The sequence below is a fragment of the Notothenia coriiceps genome, unplaced genomic scaffold, assembly GCF_000735185.1.
Source record: "Notothenia coriiceps isolate Sejong01 unplaced genomic scaffold, NC01 NC01_scaffold00037246, whole genome shotgun sequence".
Taxonomy (NCBI): Eukaryota; Metazoa; Chordata; class Actinopteri; order Perciformes; family Nototheniidae; genus Notothenia; species Notothenia coriiceps.
The window spans coordinates 23,820,123-23,839,405 of record NW_011369947.1 but is presented as its reverse complement, the minus strand read 5'-3'; the positions used below and the strand labels follow the sequence as shown (position 1 = coordinate 23,839,405).

Sequence of the window (19,283 nt, the reverse complement as noted above, 5' to 3'; positions counted from 1 at the left end):
AGTAATTTAACGTTGTGAGGAAATTGTGTTTTATGAGTGTGTGTGTGTGTGTGTGTGTGTGTGTGTGTGTGTGTGTGTGTGTGTGTGTGTGTGTGTACAGACAAAAAGAGGCAGAAATGATCATGTCCTGGTATTATTCTGTAAACTTTTCACCTTTATTTTCTACATTTGGATCAGCTCAGTGTGGAAGCCTGGACATGTCAGTGTAACTTCAACCCCCCCCAAAGAATCTGAACATCGTTACACACCCTCTGTCGCACAATCAAAAAAACCTTTCACATCTTTCCCATACAGTCACTCGCTCAGAAATAAAATCAGTCGACAGCCTCCTCTCACCACCATGTCAACAACGAAGATGATCCAGTGTCCTATGTGTAAACCCTCCTCCACTGGAGGAAGCTCAAATGGTGAAAACCTTTATGAAACCGCCTCTCCTGCTCTGACTCGCAGGAGTGATACAAAGAAACAGAATAAAGAAAGCATGATGGTTGAAAAAAGACACACTGATGTAAGCGCTCAGCTGTCTGGCTGACTGAGATATGAATAGTGAAATACTGCGGGTGAATTTGCACAGTGAGATATGTAGTAATGGATTAAGATATGCCTGCTGCCGCTGCTGTGCTCTCTGTAATCCACAGTTCAACTCCACACTCCCTTCAATGCTCCACAATTATTAATCTGTCCCTGATTAAGTCTGCTAACACCTCAGCGACGTCTCTTTGATATTCTAACAACCGCTTTCCAGGCTTCCTTTCCTGCTGCAGATATGTCCCCGGGAGAGTGCAGAGACTCGGCTCTGTTTAGAAAATAAAAGCAGCTTCTGCTCTTATGTACAACAGACGCAGGGACACGCTGATCTGACGTCAGTCTACGCTACAGGCTGTTTGTCCAACAGCGAGGAATCTGAGAGCTGTTTGTTCTGGTAAACAGGGATCTGATGGACAGGGGATTAGTACTGAAGACATACCCTCAATCTCAATCACACACACACGCATCCATCCATCTATCCACACACTCCACTGGAGGAAAGAAGCCCTTGGAGTGTATTTTTTAAGAGGTCATTGAGAAGAAGATATGACAAAATGGATTAAAGTATCAGGCTAGAGCCACCTTTTCCTATATGTATACAGGATGTGTGTGTGTCTATGTAGTGCCTTATGGGACATTTCCTATAGTTTAACACTACATAAGGCAGTGAATATCAGTTACTGTTCTGTGTGTGTGTACTGTATGTAAGCTCTATGTTAAACATCTTTAAAGACGACAGACAGACTAGGGTTACTGCTCTGTGGCACTCTCACAGGACAAAGCAATGTAAAAACTTGACATAAAAATCTCAAGATATCACAAACATCATATTTCTATCTCTAGATCTCTGCGGATGGCAGACGTCGGGTCCTTTCCTTTTTTCAGTTTGTGCAGTCCCGTCAAAATTCCTCAGCGGGGAAGCTTCAGTCTGTAGGATGAGAAGCCGAGGAGTAACACCAGAGGGAGACATTCACTGCTGCAATACTGTAGGAGGGGCTCTGACACACACGCACGCACACACACTCAAATGCGCTCTTCTTCATAGTCGTTCATTTTCAAAATCCTTTACTAAATTAATTAAAAAAAATCAACAAAGGCATTCAGCCCCCTTCTCAAAAGCATACATTCATCTCAGAGAACACACACATTCTCACACACACACACACACACAACACACACACACACACACACACACACACACACACACACACAGTCAGTCAGTCAGTCAGTCAGTCAGTCAGTCAGTAAACGTGGTGAGTTGAAGGGTGGACTGCTGTGTCCATTGAAGCTGTGAGTGAAAACCTCCTCTCCACTGGTCTCATATCCGCGCCCAGCGAGCGAGTCACTCTCTTCAGTTTAAATTCTCTTTAAAAAAACAAAAAACAAATGTAAAACAACAGCCATCGTCTCCTAGAGGGAGTCTTTCCTCTTCTCTCGCTCTGAGGAGGGTCAAACACGCTCCTCCCTCTGATCTCTGGCAGAGGTAGTACCGTCCAATGCGTCCTCCTCTCTTCGCGAATCCCCTCGTGGGAAGTCTTTACTTTCCTTGTGCCCGAATGTAATAATAAACACGTCTGTTCCCCTGATTGCTCACTCTGGGCCGCTGTGTGTATGAGTGTGTGTGTTTGGGAGTGTGCGGAGTGTGGTCAGAAGACTTCCGGTAGTGTGACGTTGCGCAGCAGCCACTGTTGGGAGCGTGTGTGTGTGCAGTCTTTGACGCAGGGCACCTGGCTGTCCTCCTCGTTGGCCTTGTCCAGACACTGGTTACTGTTGACGTGGATCAGGCTCAGCTTCTGAGGAGAGAGAGAGAGAGAGAGAGAGAGAGAGAGAGTGTGTGTGAGGAGGGCAAAAATCATGCTTTTGATGTAATGATTGGAATTCACAAGGGCATGTTAATAAATACCAATCTGGAGGCAGGGTGTCTAATTGTTTTGACTTTAATTTTGAGGCGTAATTTAGTTTTGATTTTCTCAGTGAGAGGCATGCTGTGGTTTGAGTTGTGTAATGTGATTTATAATCACCCTAAATCTGACAGCAATAAATATTCCACCAACTGAAATGACAAGTGGTCCTTATGGTGTCACACTGTGTTTACTCTGGGAACAAAATGTTTCAGTTTTTGAAAATATCTGTGAAAAAGAGTCCCTTTTTATTTATAAAGAAACAGTTGAAAACAGTTAAAAAACCAACAAAAAACAAGATGAAAATTAAGGTGTAAACAATTCCTTTACTTAGTTTGTTAGATAATCAGCATTTTTCCCATCAATTGTTCTCTTCCCCGTATATTATGGGTAATATAGGTATTTTTTGAACAGTGCTTCTGCATGAGGATATTGCTTGTTGTACACTACAGTGATCAGTGTATCCAAAGTGTAGTTAGTATGTGTGGGAACATTGAGATGAAAATCACTTTGTCTGCTTTACGGTTTTAATTTCCCCAGTGTTATCGTTGTTTTTCACACGAAACACAACAATGATAAGACTCCATACTATATCACCTTCTAGGATTTCTGGTGTGCAGTAAAACGCAAATTACTCTGAAGTCTGCAGAACAGAAACCAAAGTCTGTATGTACCTTTCAAGACCTGCAAGAAAAACCCTCTGTGTTTGTGTTCATATTTGTACATTTACTGTACCAGTACATGTCCTCACATACACCTCTTCTGTTCATAGATTCTCCCACTCACCACAGGGTCGTAGTCCCAGAGCTGGTTGCCTTTGAGGTGATGGCACTTGAGCATCATGACGGGTCCGTTCAGTTTGGACACGTCGAGACACAAGTCGTCTGTCCTGATCTCCTTATTGGCCGTGTAAGAGAAAACCTGCACATAACAAACAGAAGTTTAAAAACACTACTCCATTACTCCTGTTAGAAATAAAGACCATTTCAGACACTTCTTTCTCCAATTTGGCAGAAGAGCGTTCATGTTTAAAGCCCCGACCGACTGGAATACTTTACCTGCTACTATTAGGTCCCTTGCATCATTGGGTATGTTTAAGCATGTATTATCATCTCACCTTCAGCTGGTCTGCTCTTGTTATTGATGAAACAGATCTATTAGACACTACTGTCTATCAAATTGTAATGATTGTATGTATTACTTCATGAATTTTACTTAACAGACTGTACGTGGTTTGTCCTTGTTTGTCATGCTTTGCTTTCTGTTATTTTGTTCATGTATGTCTGTAAGACGTTGCTTTTGTCAGGACCCCCTTGAAAACGAGAGGGGGCGTCTCAAGGGGTTTATCCTAATAAATAAATGTCATCCTTTCTGTCAGTACCCAAAGCTAAGAACCAGATTTGAAGGGTTGGAATATGAATCAAATCCTTGTTTTGTGTCAGTATGTTTCTTTCTTCCTCAGATACCTGGTTGCCTCCCATGCCGTGGCAGTTGAAAATGCCGACTTTCTCATTCTCCTTTCGGGCCATGTTGTCCAGGCACTGGTTGGTCTCCACATTACGGATCTGAGCAGAGCACACACAGAAAGAAAAAAACATTATGACTTCAACAACGAGCCACACCTCTAATTCAAACAGATACAGATTCATTGTATCTGCTTGGATCTGAGCTAATAGGCAGTGAGTCACAGATGCATCTCTTGTCTGAATGAGTTACCTCTCCCAAGGAGTAATAGTGTCTGGGGATCTGAGAGTCGGGGTAGACGTTCTCCAGGTACCAGCTGAAGGGTTTACATTGGAGCTTTTGTCTCAGACCCGTGCGAGACGTGATGTCACCGTAGTCCACTTTGGTCACACCTGGACACACACGCAAACAGACAGTAACATAAAGGTTAGCCTCGATGGCACTAAACTACCTTCATAATGTCTGCTGACTGGCGGTTAAATCAATGTTACCATGTAAGGATTATTGAAGGACTTAATAGGTAAAGTGCAATGAGGCCACACATTGATGAGAAGCACCCAGACCCAATATATCATTGCAAAGAGTTTTTATGTCCTTTCAAAAAGCTCAAAAAGGGCTATTGTTACAGTGACACATGAATATGAAATCTCTATAGACTAGGTGGAGCTTGCTTCCTGGCAGAGGGCAGCAGCTGCAGTCTGTTTGGTTTCATGACAATTACAAAAGAAGTCCCAAAAACATGTCGTTTTTATAAAAGTGTCCAAACATTTGAACCAGTCCTGCCGGCTACTTCACTTTGTGGCCAGTAGTTATGTGTGGTTCTAAAAGATATATACTAAATAGCTTGTGTTGGGGTAGCTGCCCTGAGTATTCTGGTCGGATCCCTCTCTGATGAGTGTGAAGTATCCTTGCTGCACATTGTTAGAGGCTGTGTTTGGTCGGACCAGCCAGTGAAAATGCTATCAAAGTTCTCCCGAAGAGCTGGAAACATCCCTCTAGTCTAACATGAAGCACAGCCTGGTTACAGATCTCTGAAATGTCCGCATTTCCTTTTTTCTTCAATGATTCATAACCGCCTAGTGTTGGTTCCCCTGCTGGGAAACCACCAGAGCTAACCAGAGCCTAACAGACAGCATTAAGAAAGGGAGAAACATCTAACTGCGACCGAGCCAGACATCTGCAGCAGAAATAAGGCTCAGAAAGAGTAACAGCCTGTACAGGTTGCTGTGAGTGACATGAATAATCTTTGAGGCAGTATCCTCGATTGACATCGTTGTGAGTGCTCTGGGCACGGCTACCATTAACGTCTTCGGTGTGGACTGTATTGACTATGATGGACACCTTAGTTCCTACAGACTGCTCATGGCAAAAAAAAAACCCTCCCAAAACTGAAAAGACTAACATGAACACTGGAAATGACTTCAAAACAAAATGATTGTTCACTCTGTCTATCAGGCCTCAGCTGTTAAGAGTCACAGCATGCAGGTGGGTAAGTGTTACAATTGCAGCATCCGTTACTTTCCCAGCCTGCAGGGGGCCACATTAAAATATCAGCAGCTGTTACTTTTCTTTATTGTGAACCGAGCAGATTTGGCCGGCTCTGAACAATAGCATTACAGCTCCGACGAGAGCCTGCTAAACAATAATGGAATCATTGAGTGTGTTCCAAGCAAGTTTTTAAAAGGTGCTTAACCTCTACAAATATTTTCTATTGAGTGTCTTTTGCTTTACTTTTGGCTGCGTCTCCTTTGCCAGCTTGTGTGTGTGTGTGTGTGTGTGTGTGTGTGTGTGTGTGTGTGTGTGTGCAAGTCAATAGAAGCTTCGAGCGTGAAATTACTCGCCGCCCCCCCATCCCGCTGCAACCGCTGCAATATCGCACTGTCACCGGGTTAATGGAAAGATCACACCTGCTACAGAGATTAAACTCCACACATGAGCACATGCATGCATACTTTCATTAGAACACAAACACACACACACACACACACACACACACACACACACACACACACACACACACACACACACACACACACACACACACACACACACACACACACCAGGGGAGATGATGTAGAAGAAGTTTTTAAATTCATCCATCCAGACTTCTGCCAGGCGTCGGTTGTTTTTGTTGATGATTTGTCCCGTTCCTCCAGGAAACGTGTAGGGAGTTGCCTTTCTGAACACATGGCCCACGTGAGAGCATGTGACAATCTCTAGAGTCCCACCGCACTGCCAAATCTGTGAAACACAACAGATTTGGCATCAACACACACATGGAGTACGTGGAATAACCACACTGTGAGGCCTCCGCTGGGAGAGGTCTGAGTTGTGACAGTCTGAATACGTTTGCCAGTCATTTTGACGACTGACGGAGTATTAGCTAAATCAACAATTTAGTCAGAGCAGTCAGTGTAATGTGAATGTGTGTGTTTCAGACACTCCTGAATGACTGCCAGTGCATGGAAGAATACAGTCATGGGAGTTGGCTGCGAGTGTGCTCACTCACTCTGAAAGAGATTTCCAGGTTTTCTCCTCCCCAGATGTCCATGCCTGCGTCATAAGTGCCGATCTCCTGGAAATAATCTCTGTCTATGGAGAACAAGCCGCCTGCCATGGTGGGGGTCCTGGACAGAAAGGAGACAGCCGTGTAAATTGAGAGCAAGGTGGGTTAATGGCACTTAATTCATTGAAGGCCTGATTTTTAAGAGGTCAGGGTTTTTTTTACTTTACGCTGCGCTCCCTGTTTTTTGCTGTTTTCCTGTTTTGTCATTCCCTGTTCACCTCCCTGTTGTGTGCGAGTGTGAAATAGACTCGAGGCTCTACCCTATACTTCCCACTAAAAGAATGGTTTCCTTCTTTTTATATCATGCTTATTTTCTTAACTGCCTGTTTAGCTTTCATTATACATCCAAGTTCCCTTTCCAACACATAATACATCGCATACTAGAGGCCACACAGATGAGACATATCCTGAGTGCACAGAGGGTAAAGCGTTCGGCTGAAGGTAGGAAATAATAAGAAACACAAACAGAAGCCCATGAACAACACACACAGATGTTTTTTAACAACTATAAATAATATAAACCATTTATTTATGACGGTATAATAAACCACAATAATAGAAATGTGTGCTTTTCTTTTTACTTTAAGCTCTCTAAACCCTTAGCTTAACATTTCTTATTAAAGACATTCCTCTAAACAGTGACCTAAAAAGAGACGTCACAAATGTGTTTATTTCACACTGTGACATTGAGATAAACACAAACACGCTACAATAAAACCAACAACTGTAAATACAGCGCAGTATTTTCTACTAAGAATTTAAACTTTTCTCAGCTTTCGGTCTGAAATAACAGCTCAGTCGACACAAGGTCATTCTGTGTGTTCAGAGGACTTTTTATACGTCTTCTTTAAACCTTGGATTAAAAGGAAAACTTTCCAAATGACCTCAGACTGTTGCACAGTACTGTAAATTACAAGGTAGACAAGCCCATAATAACCAGTTCAGCTGTCAAGGTTTCCTCCTCTGCGTGACTGAATGAATCTCATCAGTGTAACAGCAGCAGGCCTGTGGCTTGTCATGCAATACATAATGAACAAAGCGTTGTTGAATTAGCAGCTATTTTACACCAAATGCAGACGTGAGAATCTGTTACTCTTTTCTGACTGATTCCATTTGATCGACTCATTTCCCACATGCTAATTCTGCACTACAGGAACTATAATGGAGCTAACTGAAACCTTATAAACCGGCTTCATTCAGAATACGTGTTTATGTGGTAACGTTTTTAAATCTTCTCTTTAATATAGAAAGATTTCATAACAGAACATGGCTTATGTAAATCATGTCATTAGTCTTAAGCACTTCATCATATCCTACCCTGATCCTACAAACCCCTTTTGTTTTTTAGGACGTTTACAAAACACCCTTAGGAAACTGCTGTCAAGCCTAACTGTGAAAAACAACCGAAAACAGCCGCACGGAGCGTTACATAAGACATATTATGCGTGTGACCTTGAATAATGCTGTAAAGCGAGCTTAGAAACAAGAGCAGGAAGAAGAGATGATGGACAGGCAGGAATCAGCTCTGAGCCGTGAGAAATGATGGCAAAAAACAAGCTACACAGAGTCTTACATAACATAAGCATTTTGACTTAAGCCACAGAGGAAAGTTCAATCTATTCCGTGAGTGTTTCTGCCTAGAGAACGTTTTAAGATTAATAACTGTGGTAGAGTCTGATTACTCAGTGCACAATTAATTGTGAATGCCTTTCAGCAACGCTAACGCTCTCAGGCTACAAGTTATTATAAACAGCTGACTGACAGAGTTAGTGAATGATCATGTGGTACTTTATTAATGATTCAATCTTGTCCCTGTAGGCACATTCTCTTCTCACTTAACCACACAGGGAAGGGTGAGGGTCAGCTGTACAACATCACCCTGGGGCTGCTGGGGATTTAAAGAAAGTTTAAAAGATTCCTCAAAAAGGCAAGGCCCACCCCCCGGATCCTCCCGCTGTGTCACCCACCTGACTGGCAGCGTGCGGTCTCCTTTGCGGCGGTCCATCTCTCTCTGCGGTACAGGGTACCAGCGGAAGTTGAGCTTCCAGTTGAAGCCCCCGTACGTCATATCGGATCCCGCCATGTACTCGAACGTGTCATCACTGATCACATCGATGATGGGGCACACCACCGTACTCCTACGACAAACATCAACATGGCACATTCATCAGCCTGCTGTCCATCACTCAGGTAGTCATCAATCACAAGTAAACCGTGTGTGTGTGTGTGTGTGTGTGTGTGTGTGTGTGTGTGTGTGTGTGTCTGTGTGTGTGTGAGCTTGAGCACCTGTTTGCAGTAAACCAAGAATAAGTCATTAAGAATGAAATAATCACCGGGACAAGCCCCCTGCAGGCTCAACAAAAGTGTATTGATTTATTTGAGGTAGTGTGTGTGTGTGTGTGTGTGTGTGTGTGTGTGTGTGTGTGTGTGTGTGTGTGTGTGTGTGTGTGTGTCTCTTACTTGTCTTGCTTGATGCGGGCGAGCAGAGGCTCCAGCCACCCTGTTGTGCATTCACAATGAGCATCCAGGAAGGTTATGACCTAGAAACATGGAGAGAAAACATTAGACAAACTGAGTGGTGCACACACCATATGGTGAGCAGATCTCTGGGTATGGAAGTCACATATGTGCATGAGCACACACACCTGGCCCGTGGAGAGCGACGCTCCCTTAAGACGAGCGCGAATAAGACCAGACCGCTGCTCCATCCTCACCACTCTGACCGGGACTTCCAGCCTCCTGACGTACTGCTCCAAGGGCCGCTTCAGGAAATCTTAAAATATACAAACAAACACATTTATGTAATAGAATAATGAAATAAACACAGGTAAGCAAACAAGACAAACTCAGCTAGGCTGTACCAATTGTCAAAATATATCAAATGTAGATATATTCATTTTATTACATTCAAAGCTACTATTGTTGTTTCCAATAAAGCTTCGAATGTCCTTCTTGCAAACAATAAATCACAAAATCTTTGATTCAAAATGTATTTGAATTTAATTAGTATTTTTTTATAACTTGTCAGTGGGTGCTTGAAATAGTGGAAGGCATTGGGAACGCAACCAGTTTTACAAACGCAGGACACCTTGTTTGTAAATGCCAACAAAACAGGATTTCATCTGAATATTTTGATAGAAACATGTTGTTCATTTTGAAAAAGATTGCAACAATCTTTTTAAATTGGACTTTTAGACATTACAGTTATTGGGATTTTTCATAAAACAAGTCGGAAACAATCTCACTCAGCTACTTACAGGAAATCTACTCCTAAAAACAACGATGAAAGGAGTGTAGCTGAATATTTATGTGCAACTTTGCAAAAATAAAAGGTTGAAACACAATCAATAGACAGAAAACGCTGTGAGGGATTCACATTTTATTAATAAACTGAATGTCAGCATTATAAACAAAGCCTCAAAACTACTTGCCTCACAAACCAGGAGATGGATTTCAAGCCACTCCTCTAAACTATTCCTCTTGTAGCAACACAGATCAAAGGGAAGTGTGTGTGTGTGTGTGTTTTTGTTTCTGTGAATGCGTCATAGCATGCCTGCCGACAATCCCTCTACCTGCTGAGAGCTCCCCTACCTGCACCCCCCCCCTGCACAGAAACACCCACGCCCTCTGATTTGCACCTCGAGGTCCCGTCGGGTGACATGGTGCTGCAGGGTGGCGGATGGGGGGGGGGGATTGAGGGTAATAACAGAGTGTAATCCCTGCGGCTGGCGAATTAAAGACCTAATCTCCCCCAAACAGGGATTAGCAGCATTGCACAGGGTGGAGTGGCACACACAGGCCATATATGCTGACGGGCTGTTGGGCATCAGCACAGACACACACACACGTGCACAAACACTGCTACACACACACATACACTAGCCCGGCAAAATCATACAGTAGCTCTGAAAAAAATAGATTAAGCCTCGAACAAGGAGCAGAGGCACTGAAGGAATTATGTGCAGTGTGTGTGTGTGTGTGTGTGTGTGTGTGTGTGTGTGTGTGTGTGTGTGTGTGTGTGTGTGTGTGTGTGTGTGTGTGTGTGTGTGTGTGTGTGTTTATACCTCTCTCGCTGGCATCGTCCACCAGGACAATCTCCTCCAGCAGAGTGTGTGGAGAGCGGTCGATGACGGAGTGGACGGTGCGCAGCAGTGTGCTCCACGCCTCGTTGTGAAATACAATCACCACGCTGGTACGAGGAAGATTATCGGGGTATAGCTTGTTCTTGCACCTACAAAGAGAACACAAAACAGAATCAGAATACATTTTATTTGAAACTCTGATGTTGAGTGACAACTGCAAATATGGAAATGACTTCAGGACTGAACAGACAACACACAAAACACTAGAGAAACAATAAGAGGAAGTGTGAGAATTGCATCGAACACACACAGACATGTTATATAAAAGGAAACCACATGTGCAAGAAGTTGTTTGAACACAGACACAACTGAGCTGACAGAGACAGAGCGAGAGAAGAGAAAAACACTGGTAGAGACTTCACAATCCAACCTCTGTCTAATCGTAAGAGACTGCTACAAAGAGCTGCAGCTAAAGTGAGTCCACACAAGGGAGAGTCAAATAACTGGGACTCAAACATCAACTCAATCGCATTAGTCAGTTATGGAATCCCTACATTCATCAGATCATTGTTTATGACCTCGTGAAAAAGCATATTTGATGGACTTCAAACGCTGAAAACAGATTATAATGAGCGAGCAGCCGAGCGTATATTCCCAAATTTAGGCGGATAAAGATGGATACACAGGAATATTGGGTCAGCGTGATGACAGTTGATTAGTGATGCTAATTAGAGACTGAGTCATTATCAGAGCAGTGTAGCACACACACACACACACACACACACACACACACACACACACACACACACACACACACACACACACACACAAACACACACACACACACACAGTGACTTATTTGAATCCTTCTCGACAATATTCCCTGAGGTTTGCATTGTTTGCGTCATTAAGTACAAAGGTTGACTTGTTTACGTAACCCCCGACAACATCCCGAAGCAGAATTATGGATTTCATATTTATCTTATATCTCCCAGGCCGCCATGGGAGGAGTTTTTTCTACTTGAGTGTTTGCAGAGAAACTAGCTTGAGGTTGCTCGTCTAACACATTGAACCCTTACAGACGTTTTTTTGATTGTTTAGTGGTAAAGCAGCAGCACACATTCCCACCTGGCTATCTATAAAAGTATTCTCAGATGCATTTCCATAAAAGTCTCCTGCTGTATTTTACGATACTTTCATTATACGTCGTATTCAGTGACAGAAGATTGAAGCCATATTGCGGCGTATAAACACATTCATTACTTTGGCCAATAAAACAGCTTGGGGTTGCAAGAAAGAGCATCTTGCGGGTTCCTGCAAGAGTGATTGATGACATTTGAGGCAGTTTTATTTTTGTGTTATTTAGACTGTAGTAGATGCTGCACAAAAAACACACATGTACACACTACACGGTATCTTCTCTCGCACTTTATATATCGTAGCTGCTACATTGTACTGCCATGTGGTTAATGCTTGCTGCTCATGCTCTTTCTGCATACCATGTATTTATTTTTGCCATGTATATAACTGTCATGTTCAGAAATGTTGTTTGTGACGGGACTACGGATGGAAATGAGCTCAAAGCTAAAATCCGGCTCAATTATATTTGAAAGCATTATTTTGTTTACTGAACATGGAGCGTGCAGCTTCTCTGCTGGGGGATTTTGAGGGGAGACAGGAAGGATTGCGGTTCACTGTCCGCAGCTCTCCTATCTGACCCTGTCAATATGGCATCCCCTGTGTAATGTATTGTGTATGTAATGTCCTGTGTATGTCACAATCAGCTGTCTTAGGAAGTCATCCTTGCATCCCCCCGTTATGTTTTGTTTAGTTGTGACATGTTTTGTTGTTTGTTCCGTTATCTGGAGATTATTTTATAACTGGAAAAAAAATTAAAAAAATAAAGCATTATTTTGTTTAAAGTGTTCATCAATGTGCAAATAAACGATTAACTGAAATGAAAAGGACACTGCGTTATTTTCTCATAAAAGATGTCTCTGAATAAACTATGTGTCGCAAAGAAATACAAATACTGTTTTGCATTGGCTTTACCATGGTTTGTCCATCATGTCCACATTGTCAAAGAAATACAAGTCTGTCATAATCTTCTCACTGACCAAAATTAATTTTCTAGGAAACCGCTTTGAAAGAATGCTCTGTTCATTGTAAACAATACACAGGAAACAGATGGATTGATTAGCACTGCAGATGGCAGAAAATATGTTCAATGTTACTCTTCAACAATAAAAATGAGGAGTAAGTGACAGACACAGAGGCACACGGCTGTAGGTCCAGACACTCTGCAGGAAGCCATGATACCTGCGTCTCATTCACTGTCCCAGCACATCATTTACGCGTTTTTTTGTCAATAGTGAACTTCTCAAACCGCTCAAACCAGCTTATGATTTCCAAACTCTGTCAGATTTAACTCTCAGAAAACCAAATGGAAAATGATCCCTCGTCATAACCCCCCCTCCCCGCCATCATCCAGAGCGCTGGAATGCTTCCTCTCTCCACCGCTGATCCTGACAGGAGGAATGTAAAAGCGACAGAGGAGAGGAGGTCAATAATACACTCTATCCTGCAGCTGCCTCCGGAGCTTGTTAAAAAACACACGCACACAGATTCTCAGTCTGTGGTTGCACATACTCACTGCATAAAAGGAAAATGGATGATGGCACAACATGATTCACTGTAATAACAGAGACACCCTCTTAGGTTTAATACACAGCGGTTCATTATTTATTTGTTCTGCCCTCAGAAACACAAACAACAACTAAGACTGTTCACTTCTCAGACATGATCGTAACTGTGCAGCTGATGGCATAAAACCCTCTAACTCCAACAAAACAATGTGTTGACAGATGATGGATAACACATAGTGTCACATGACGTGGATTTTAACAACTGAGGAGTGAGTCCAGTGGATCCAAAGAGTAAGTGGAGCAACATTTGGCAACGGCAAAGCACGGGTAATGAGTTACAGACTGTTTCTCCAGCCGGTGGATTGTGGGAAAAGTCACAACGGGCAGACTGGTTAGGATTTTACTGCTTTTGCAAATGTTACTAATTTAACTCGGGCACATACACAGCCATACATGTATATCATGCATTCTCATAAAAATGCTGCAGTTAGGGTCAAATGCCAAGTTGTCTGAAAGGTGTGGTCACGGAAAGTGTTATACATAGTGTCATATATTGCAACTCCAACCACAACCACACCCACCCACACCCACACACACACACACACACACACTTCACTGTAATGTCTTGTCCTCTCCTGTTTTTTTTACACTCTATGACTGTACTGCTGAGTATAAGGAAAAAAAAACATCAGGGAGTTTCCACTTCAAAGTTTGGGCTAATGGTGACCGGCATGACAACGATGAATCCATTCACGCAGTTTCCCTAAACCTTCTGATCCACACACGCCACACTAACACACACCACACTCACACACACCACACTGGCACAAACAAACACCATCGCACTCGTGCCTAACTACACACACAAACACATTGCCGTGCTTGATATTGACTCGGCCTTATCTCCTAATTGGAAAAGCAGATAGACGGAGAGAAGGCGGAGTGAAAACACACCTAGTAATCAACCCTGGCTCAAAGACTAAAACCCATTTCACGGATCAATGTCCCCTTTCTTTCCCGCCTGTCTCGTGTGCATATGCCCCCGCCTGTCAGTCTCGTGTCTGTCAGTCAGTCTTTCTGCCGATTGCTCTGAAAACCTTTATTACTGATCCATGCATGTTCCTCTACTGATGGCATGAAGGGGCAGCCGGGCTGGTTTCCATCTGTTTGAACTAACCTCGACATATCTTCTAAGCTGCAGGTCGGATGCACACCTGTCTGATGACAGAACAACCTGCAGCAACTGGCACTGGCAGACACTTAAGTGACACTAAACTCCTCTTTATAGAGAAGAAGGACTTCCAAATTGCACATATAACCTAGTATTATTGAAGTGAAATATAAAACGGGGCAGCGTGAAATGGCATCATTACCTCCTTAATGTGATGTATTTCCTTTTGAAACAGGAAAATGTGGGATCAATCGTTTGGGTGAACTAATGGGCTATTAGTCGTGGAGAGAAAGGCATTTTTATTTTATAGGACAGGAATGAAATGGGGAATTATTGAAAAATATGTCATTACTGTATTGGTTGGACCTTTTAGCTAATGCAGCACCAGGTCACCACGCAATAACACCGTCCCATTGGCACGACTTGTACTAATTCTGACTGGTTTTGAGTCTGCACTGTGTTCATTGTACGTGACAATGTGTCTCTTTGCATACTGACAGCCATCTGTAGTTTGGTCCAGACAAGACAAAGGGACGATATATTGTTGCAAATTAGTTCTGGCCCTTTTCCTGTTCGCACTGGATTTTCTGAAAACAAACCAAAAGCCATAGGTAAGTTATAGAGACTGATGGGAATCTCATTCATGGAGAGTTTTGGCTGCTGTCATGATCTGGGTCATCGGTGTAACATGAAGCCGCGTTGGGGAAATCCCAACCCAGTGACTCGGCATGCTGCACTCTGATACTCCTGATGTGTTACTTTTAGGGCTGTCAAACGATTACAATTTTTTATCAGATTAATCACAGCTTAAAAATCTATTAATCATGATTAATCACCATTCGAACTATGTCCAAAATATGCCATTTCTTTATGTATATTGTTGTGGGAATGGAAAGATAAACGAAAGAAGGCGGATATATCCATTTAACATACAGTATGTAGGCCAGTCTGTCTGTCTTCTGTCTGTGCTGGCTGTATTGTCTGTACTGTATGGTCTATATGTCTGCTGCTGTCTTCTGTCTGCTATATTGTTCTGTCTTATGCTGTTGGCTGTCTGTCTGGTCTGTCTGTCTGTATGTCTAGTCGATGTCTGCGTCTGTCCCTACGTCTGTCTGTCTGTTCTGTCCTAACGTCTGTCCCTACGTCTGTACGTCTGTACGTCTGTACGTCTGTCTGTCTGCTGTCTGCTGTCTGTCGTTGTCTGTCTGTTCTGTCTATATTGTCTGCTATATGTCTGTCTTCTGTCTGCGCTGGTCTGTATGTCTGGTCTGTGTCGTATGTCTATAATTAGCTGTCGTTGTCGTCTGTCTAGTATGTCTGTCTATATTCTGGTCTATATTGTGCTTGTCGTACTGATGGTCTGCGCTGGGCTGTATGTGTCTGTTCTTCTGTCTGCTGTCTGTATGTCTATATTGCTATTATCTGTCTGTCTGTGCGTCTATGGACTATATGTCTGTCTATATGGTCTGTCTGTCTGTCTGTCTGTACTGTCTGTCTTCTGTATGTCTTATATGCTTGTCTGTGCTTACTATTACTGTTCTGGTCTGTCGGTCCCTTAGCTGTCTTCTGTCTGTCTGTCTTGTCTGTCTGTCTGTCCCTACCGTCTGTCCCACGTCTGTATGGTCTGTCTGTCTGTCTGTCTATTTAGTCTGTATGTCTATGTTGTCTATATGTCTGTCTGTCTGTATGGTCTATATGTGCTGTCTGTCTGTCTGCTGGCTGTTCTGTCTGTGCTGTCTGTGCTGTCTCCCTACGTTCTGTCCCTACTTGTCTGTAACTTCGTGTCTGTCTGCTGTCTATATGTCTGTACTGTAGTCTATATTCTGTCTGTTCTGTCTTGGTCGTGTACTGTCTGTATTCTATATGGTTCTATATGTCTGTCTGTCAGTCTGTCTGTCTGTCTGCTGGCTGTATGTCTGTATGTCTGTCCCTCGTCTGTCGTGTTGTCTGTGCTGTCTGGTCCCTACGTCTGTATTGTCTGCTGGCTGTCTGTCTTATCAGTTGCTGTGATGTCTGTCTGTCTGTCTGTTCTGCGATATTGTCTGTTCTGTCTATATGTGCTGTTATGGTCTTAGTATGGTGCTGTTCTGTGATGTGCTGTATGTCTGTGGCTGTTCTGCTGGTCTGTCTGTCTGTCCCTACGTTGCTGATGTCTAGTCTGTCTGTCCCTATCGTACTGTATGTCTGTCCTATATGCTCCTGTCTGGTACTGTCTGTCTGTCTGTCCCTAGTGGTAATGGCGTAGTGTCTGTCTAGTCTGTCTGTCTGTCTTGTCTATATGTCTCGTCTGTTCCCTACGTCTGTCACCTATCGTCTGTACGTCTGTACTGTCTTGTCCCTACGTCTGTGATGTCTGTCTAGGATGTCTGTCTATATGTCTGTCTGTCTGTCTGTGCATGTGCTGTCCTACGTCTGTAGTTCTGTCTGTCTGTCCCTACGTCTGAATGTCTTCTTATATGGTCTGTCTATATGTCTTCTGTCTGTCTGTCTGTCTGGCCCTAGGTCTGATCTTCTTCTATCGTCTGTTGGTCTTGTCTGTCTTATCTGTGCTGTCTGTCTGTCCCTACGTCTTCCTGTTTACCTCAACAACGTACAACACTTCCTTTCCTCCTTCACCCCCTATACTCATGTTATACACACCCTAGAGGAGACGCTCGAAAAGAGTTCTGGACACTAAACACCTTTAGCGAAGGAGTTGAGGTCGGTCTCTAAATTTGTAGAGAGAGGCACGTGAAGACAGAGTACGAGAAATAATCCTACGCCTCCAAAACGGATGACGTTCCACTAAACCGGTGGAGAGACACCACGCCACTACGACCTGTAACGACAAGTAAGGACGAGATGGAAGGTCGCTCTACGTTGTCACGCTACTTGTTTTTCCTCTCTCCCGACGGCCCTCTGGTTACCACTTCACCTTATGAAGCGGGTCATGTATAGTTTCTCACAGTAGCTCTGTGTGAGCCAGTAGTGACGGACACAAATGTACCACCCACAAAGACGACGTCTATTGGGACTGGTCACGGGTGGCGTCTCCTGAGCCCGGGTTCCACTCCCCCCTTCTGGCCTACCACTAGGCTATCTCTGTTGGTCCTCTTTCTCCTCCTCTTATCAGAATGTTCTGTTGGTCAAGTTGAGTACTCGGAGCCTTCTACTAACGAAGAGTTTTAGCCTAGGTGACGGACTGCAGTAGCCTCGTTGTGACCTCCCACTCGTCGGAGGGACGTCGATTAGGCAGACAGGACAGGAAGTAGGTAATAAGGTGAGTATATTTTCGAGGTGATCTGTTTACCGAAGTGCCATAGGTGACAACCTATGGCACGTGTGACCCTACGCAATATTTGTGGTGCGTTCTGTCTTGCAGAACGGTCTTGCGACGTGTCAACAAGGACATTTCCGGAATCAGTCTCTAATTTGTTGCTTTCCGCTTTGTCGTCTACACATTCTCCGGATTCAGTCCCATCCTTCCTATTGGAGCTGTTTTTGATATTATCGGAAAAAAGTCAAAAATTCGACAAAATAATATTCTTGTATAGATTCCATAGTGTATATAACTTTATGTGTATAGTCCTCGTTAAGTCTGGTTTACCTGGTATTTAGCTATTGTAGTGTCATTTGATTGTGTCGTTTATAAAGATTACTATATAGTTCTATTTCATTTCTCACACGAAAAACTTTCCCTAATTTTGTATTTTGTGTCTGCCGCTGTACTTGTCCCACACCACCGGCCTGTCGAGAGGTACCTCGTTATACTTGAGGGATCTTTTCAAGGTTTGATTTCGTATAGGTAGTTTCGAAGCTAGCATGTGGAATACACGAGTTTTACTCAAGAAACAATTCAATTTGCCGTGTTGAGAACCCAGGCCGCACTTGCGCCTAGCTAATTGCGACTCTTAATTATTTGAGGTCCAGACTCTTGTCTCGTTGAGACACTCCAAACTAAACACTAGACTTTCGTTTACCTTTTTTTTTGCGATTTTGACGACCAACTTGGTACGACGAGTATCCTTGACATGTCCTTCGTTCGGACGAGTCGTTAGAGGCTAAACTACATTAGTCGTGATTACTTACATCAGTGCGCTCACGCCTAAAGGGGGGACTAGTTTTCGTCAATTATTGCAGAGGCAAACACAGCAAAATTGAGCGGTCATAATACTTATCGTTTTGACGACATCAGTAGAGAGAGACATCATAACGACAATTCGGAGAAACGTCATATGATTTAGTCATACTTTTCCGTATGCACACAAGAGAAACACTCGGGTATACACTGTGTCCTCCTTTATTTATTGATTACTGACAGTTGTAATAGGGCGCATGTGTCCCGCCATATCGTAAAAAACTTATGTAACGCAATTTGATAAAAATTCGCGTGACGACGTCTTACCGAGGCGGGGTATTTGTATGGGTGGTCACCTCCGTCGCGGTCCCATACCGAGTATCCCAGTCGATTGGTCGGTGTATGTTGACTTGTTACCGAATGCGGGGTAGTAGTCTTTTAGCTACAATTTTCATTAGTTTCATTCTCAGGTGGTTGGAGTTAGCGTGCGGCAATCTTAGGACGTGTCTGTTCAGTCTAAGTCGACTTCTAACTGTAAAGTCAATCGGCGAACAGACCCCTTATGGTTTCTGATCTTTGCCAAAACTTTTGAAAACAGTGCATCAACTAGCAGAAGAATTATCTTTTTTGTAGAAACTATTACAGAAGTACCGGTTAGCTTAGTACTATCTGTGCCCGCACCACAAACAACGTCCTTCCAGGGCTACCTTCTTTGAAAACGACATCATGTAGAGATTATGATCTTAGGGCTTATGTATTGTATGCACAACTATCTTTATTAGTGCATTACTTCATTCTGGGGTGCCAAAACTACTAGCTATCCAAAACCCGACAGAAAGTAAAACTGTGTGTCTTGTTATCAATATTAT

General features: G+C 43.2%; 3 protein-coding genes across 3 annotated transcripts in view; all 3 read right to left on the bottom strand.

The window, feature by feature from the left end:
- Positions 1-19,283, bottom strand: part of otofa (otoferlin a) — a 934,066-nt gene that overhangs the window by 86,707 nt on the left and 828,076 nt on the right. The window lies entirely within an intron of this gene.
- On the bottom strand, positions 132-10,740 carry galnt1 (UDP-N-acetyl-alpha-D-galactosamine:polypeptide N-acetylgalactosaminyltransferase 1). The gene is made up of 10 exons (XM_010795209.1): positions 10,524-10,740; positions 9,105-9,232; positions 8,920-8,999; positions 8,427-8,597; positions 6,403-6,520; positions 5,954-6,134; positions 4,146-4,285; positions 3,896-3,994; positions 3,216-3,350; positions 132-2,321 (listed from the first exon to the last, which is right to left on the bottom strand). Exons 1-10 carry the CDS (start codon positions 10,723-10,725, stop codon positions 2,175-2,177), a joined length of 1,401 nt encoding a protein of 466 aa, XP_010793511.1. The 5' UTR covers positions 10,726-10,740; the 3' UTR covers positions 132-2,174.
- LOC104966534 (uncharacterized) overlaps positions 17,031-19,283 on the bottom strand; it is a 13,976-nt gene continuing 11,723 nt past the window's right edge. Inside the window, exon 5 of the mRNA XM_010795718.1 lies at positions 17,031-17,065. Coding sequence (XP_010794020.1) covers positions 17,031-17,065 — 35 coding nt within the window. The remainder of the gene's footprint in view (positions 17,066-19,283) is intronic.

Bases quoted from the DNA above. Each gene is read 5' to 3' on its own strand.
- galnt1 (XM_010795209.1), bottom strand. From the start codon at position 10,725: ATGTATTCTGATTCTGTTTTGTGTTCTCTTTGTAGGTGCAAGAACAAG. The intron at 6,135-6,402 runs GTGAGTGAGCAC...TGTGTTTCACAG, and splicing joins ACCTGGAAATCTCTTTCAGA to ATTTGGCAGTGCGGTGGGAC. The intron at 3,995-4,145 runs GTAACTCATTCA...TGCTCTGCTCAG, and splicing joins ACTATTACTCCTTGGGAGAG to ATCCGTAATGTGGAGACCAA.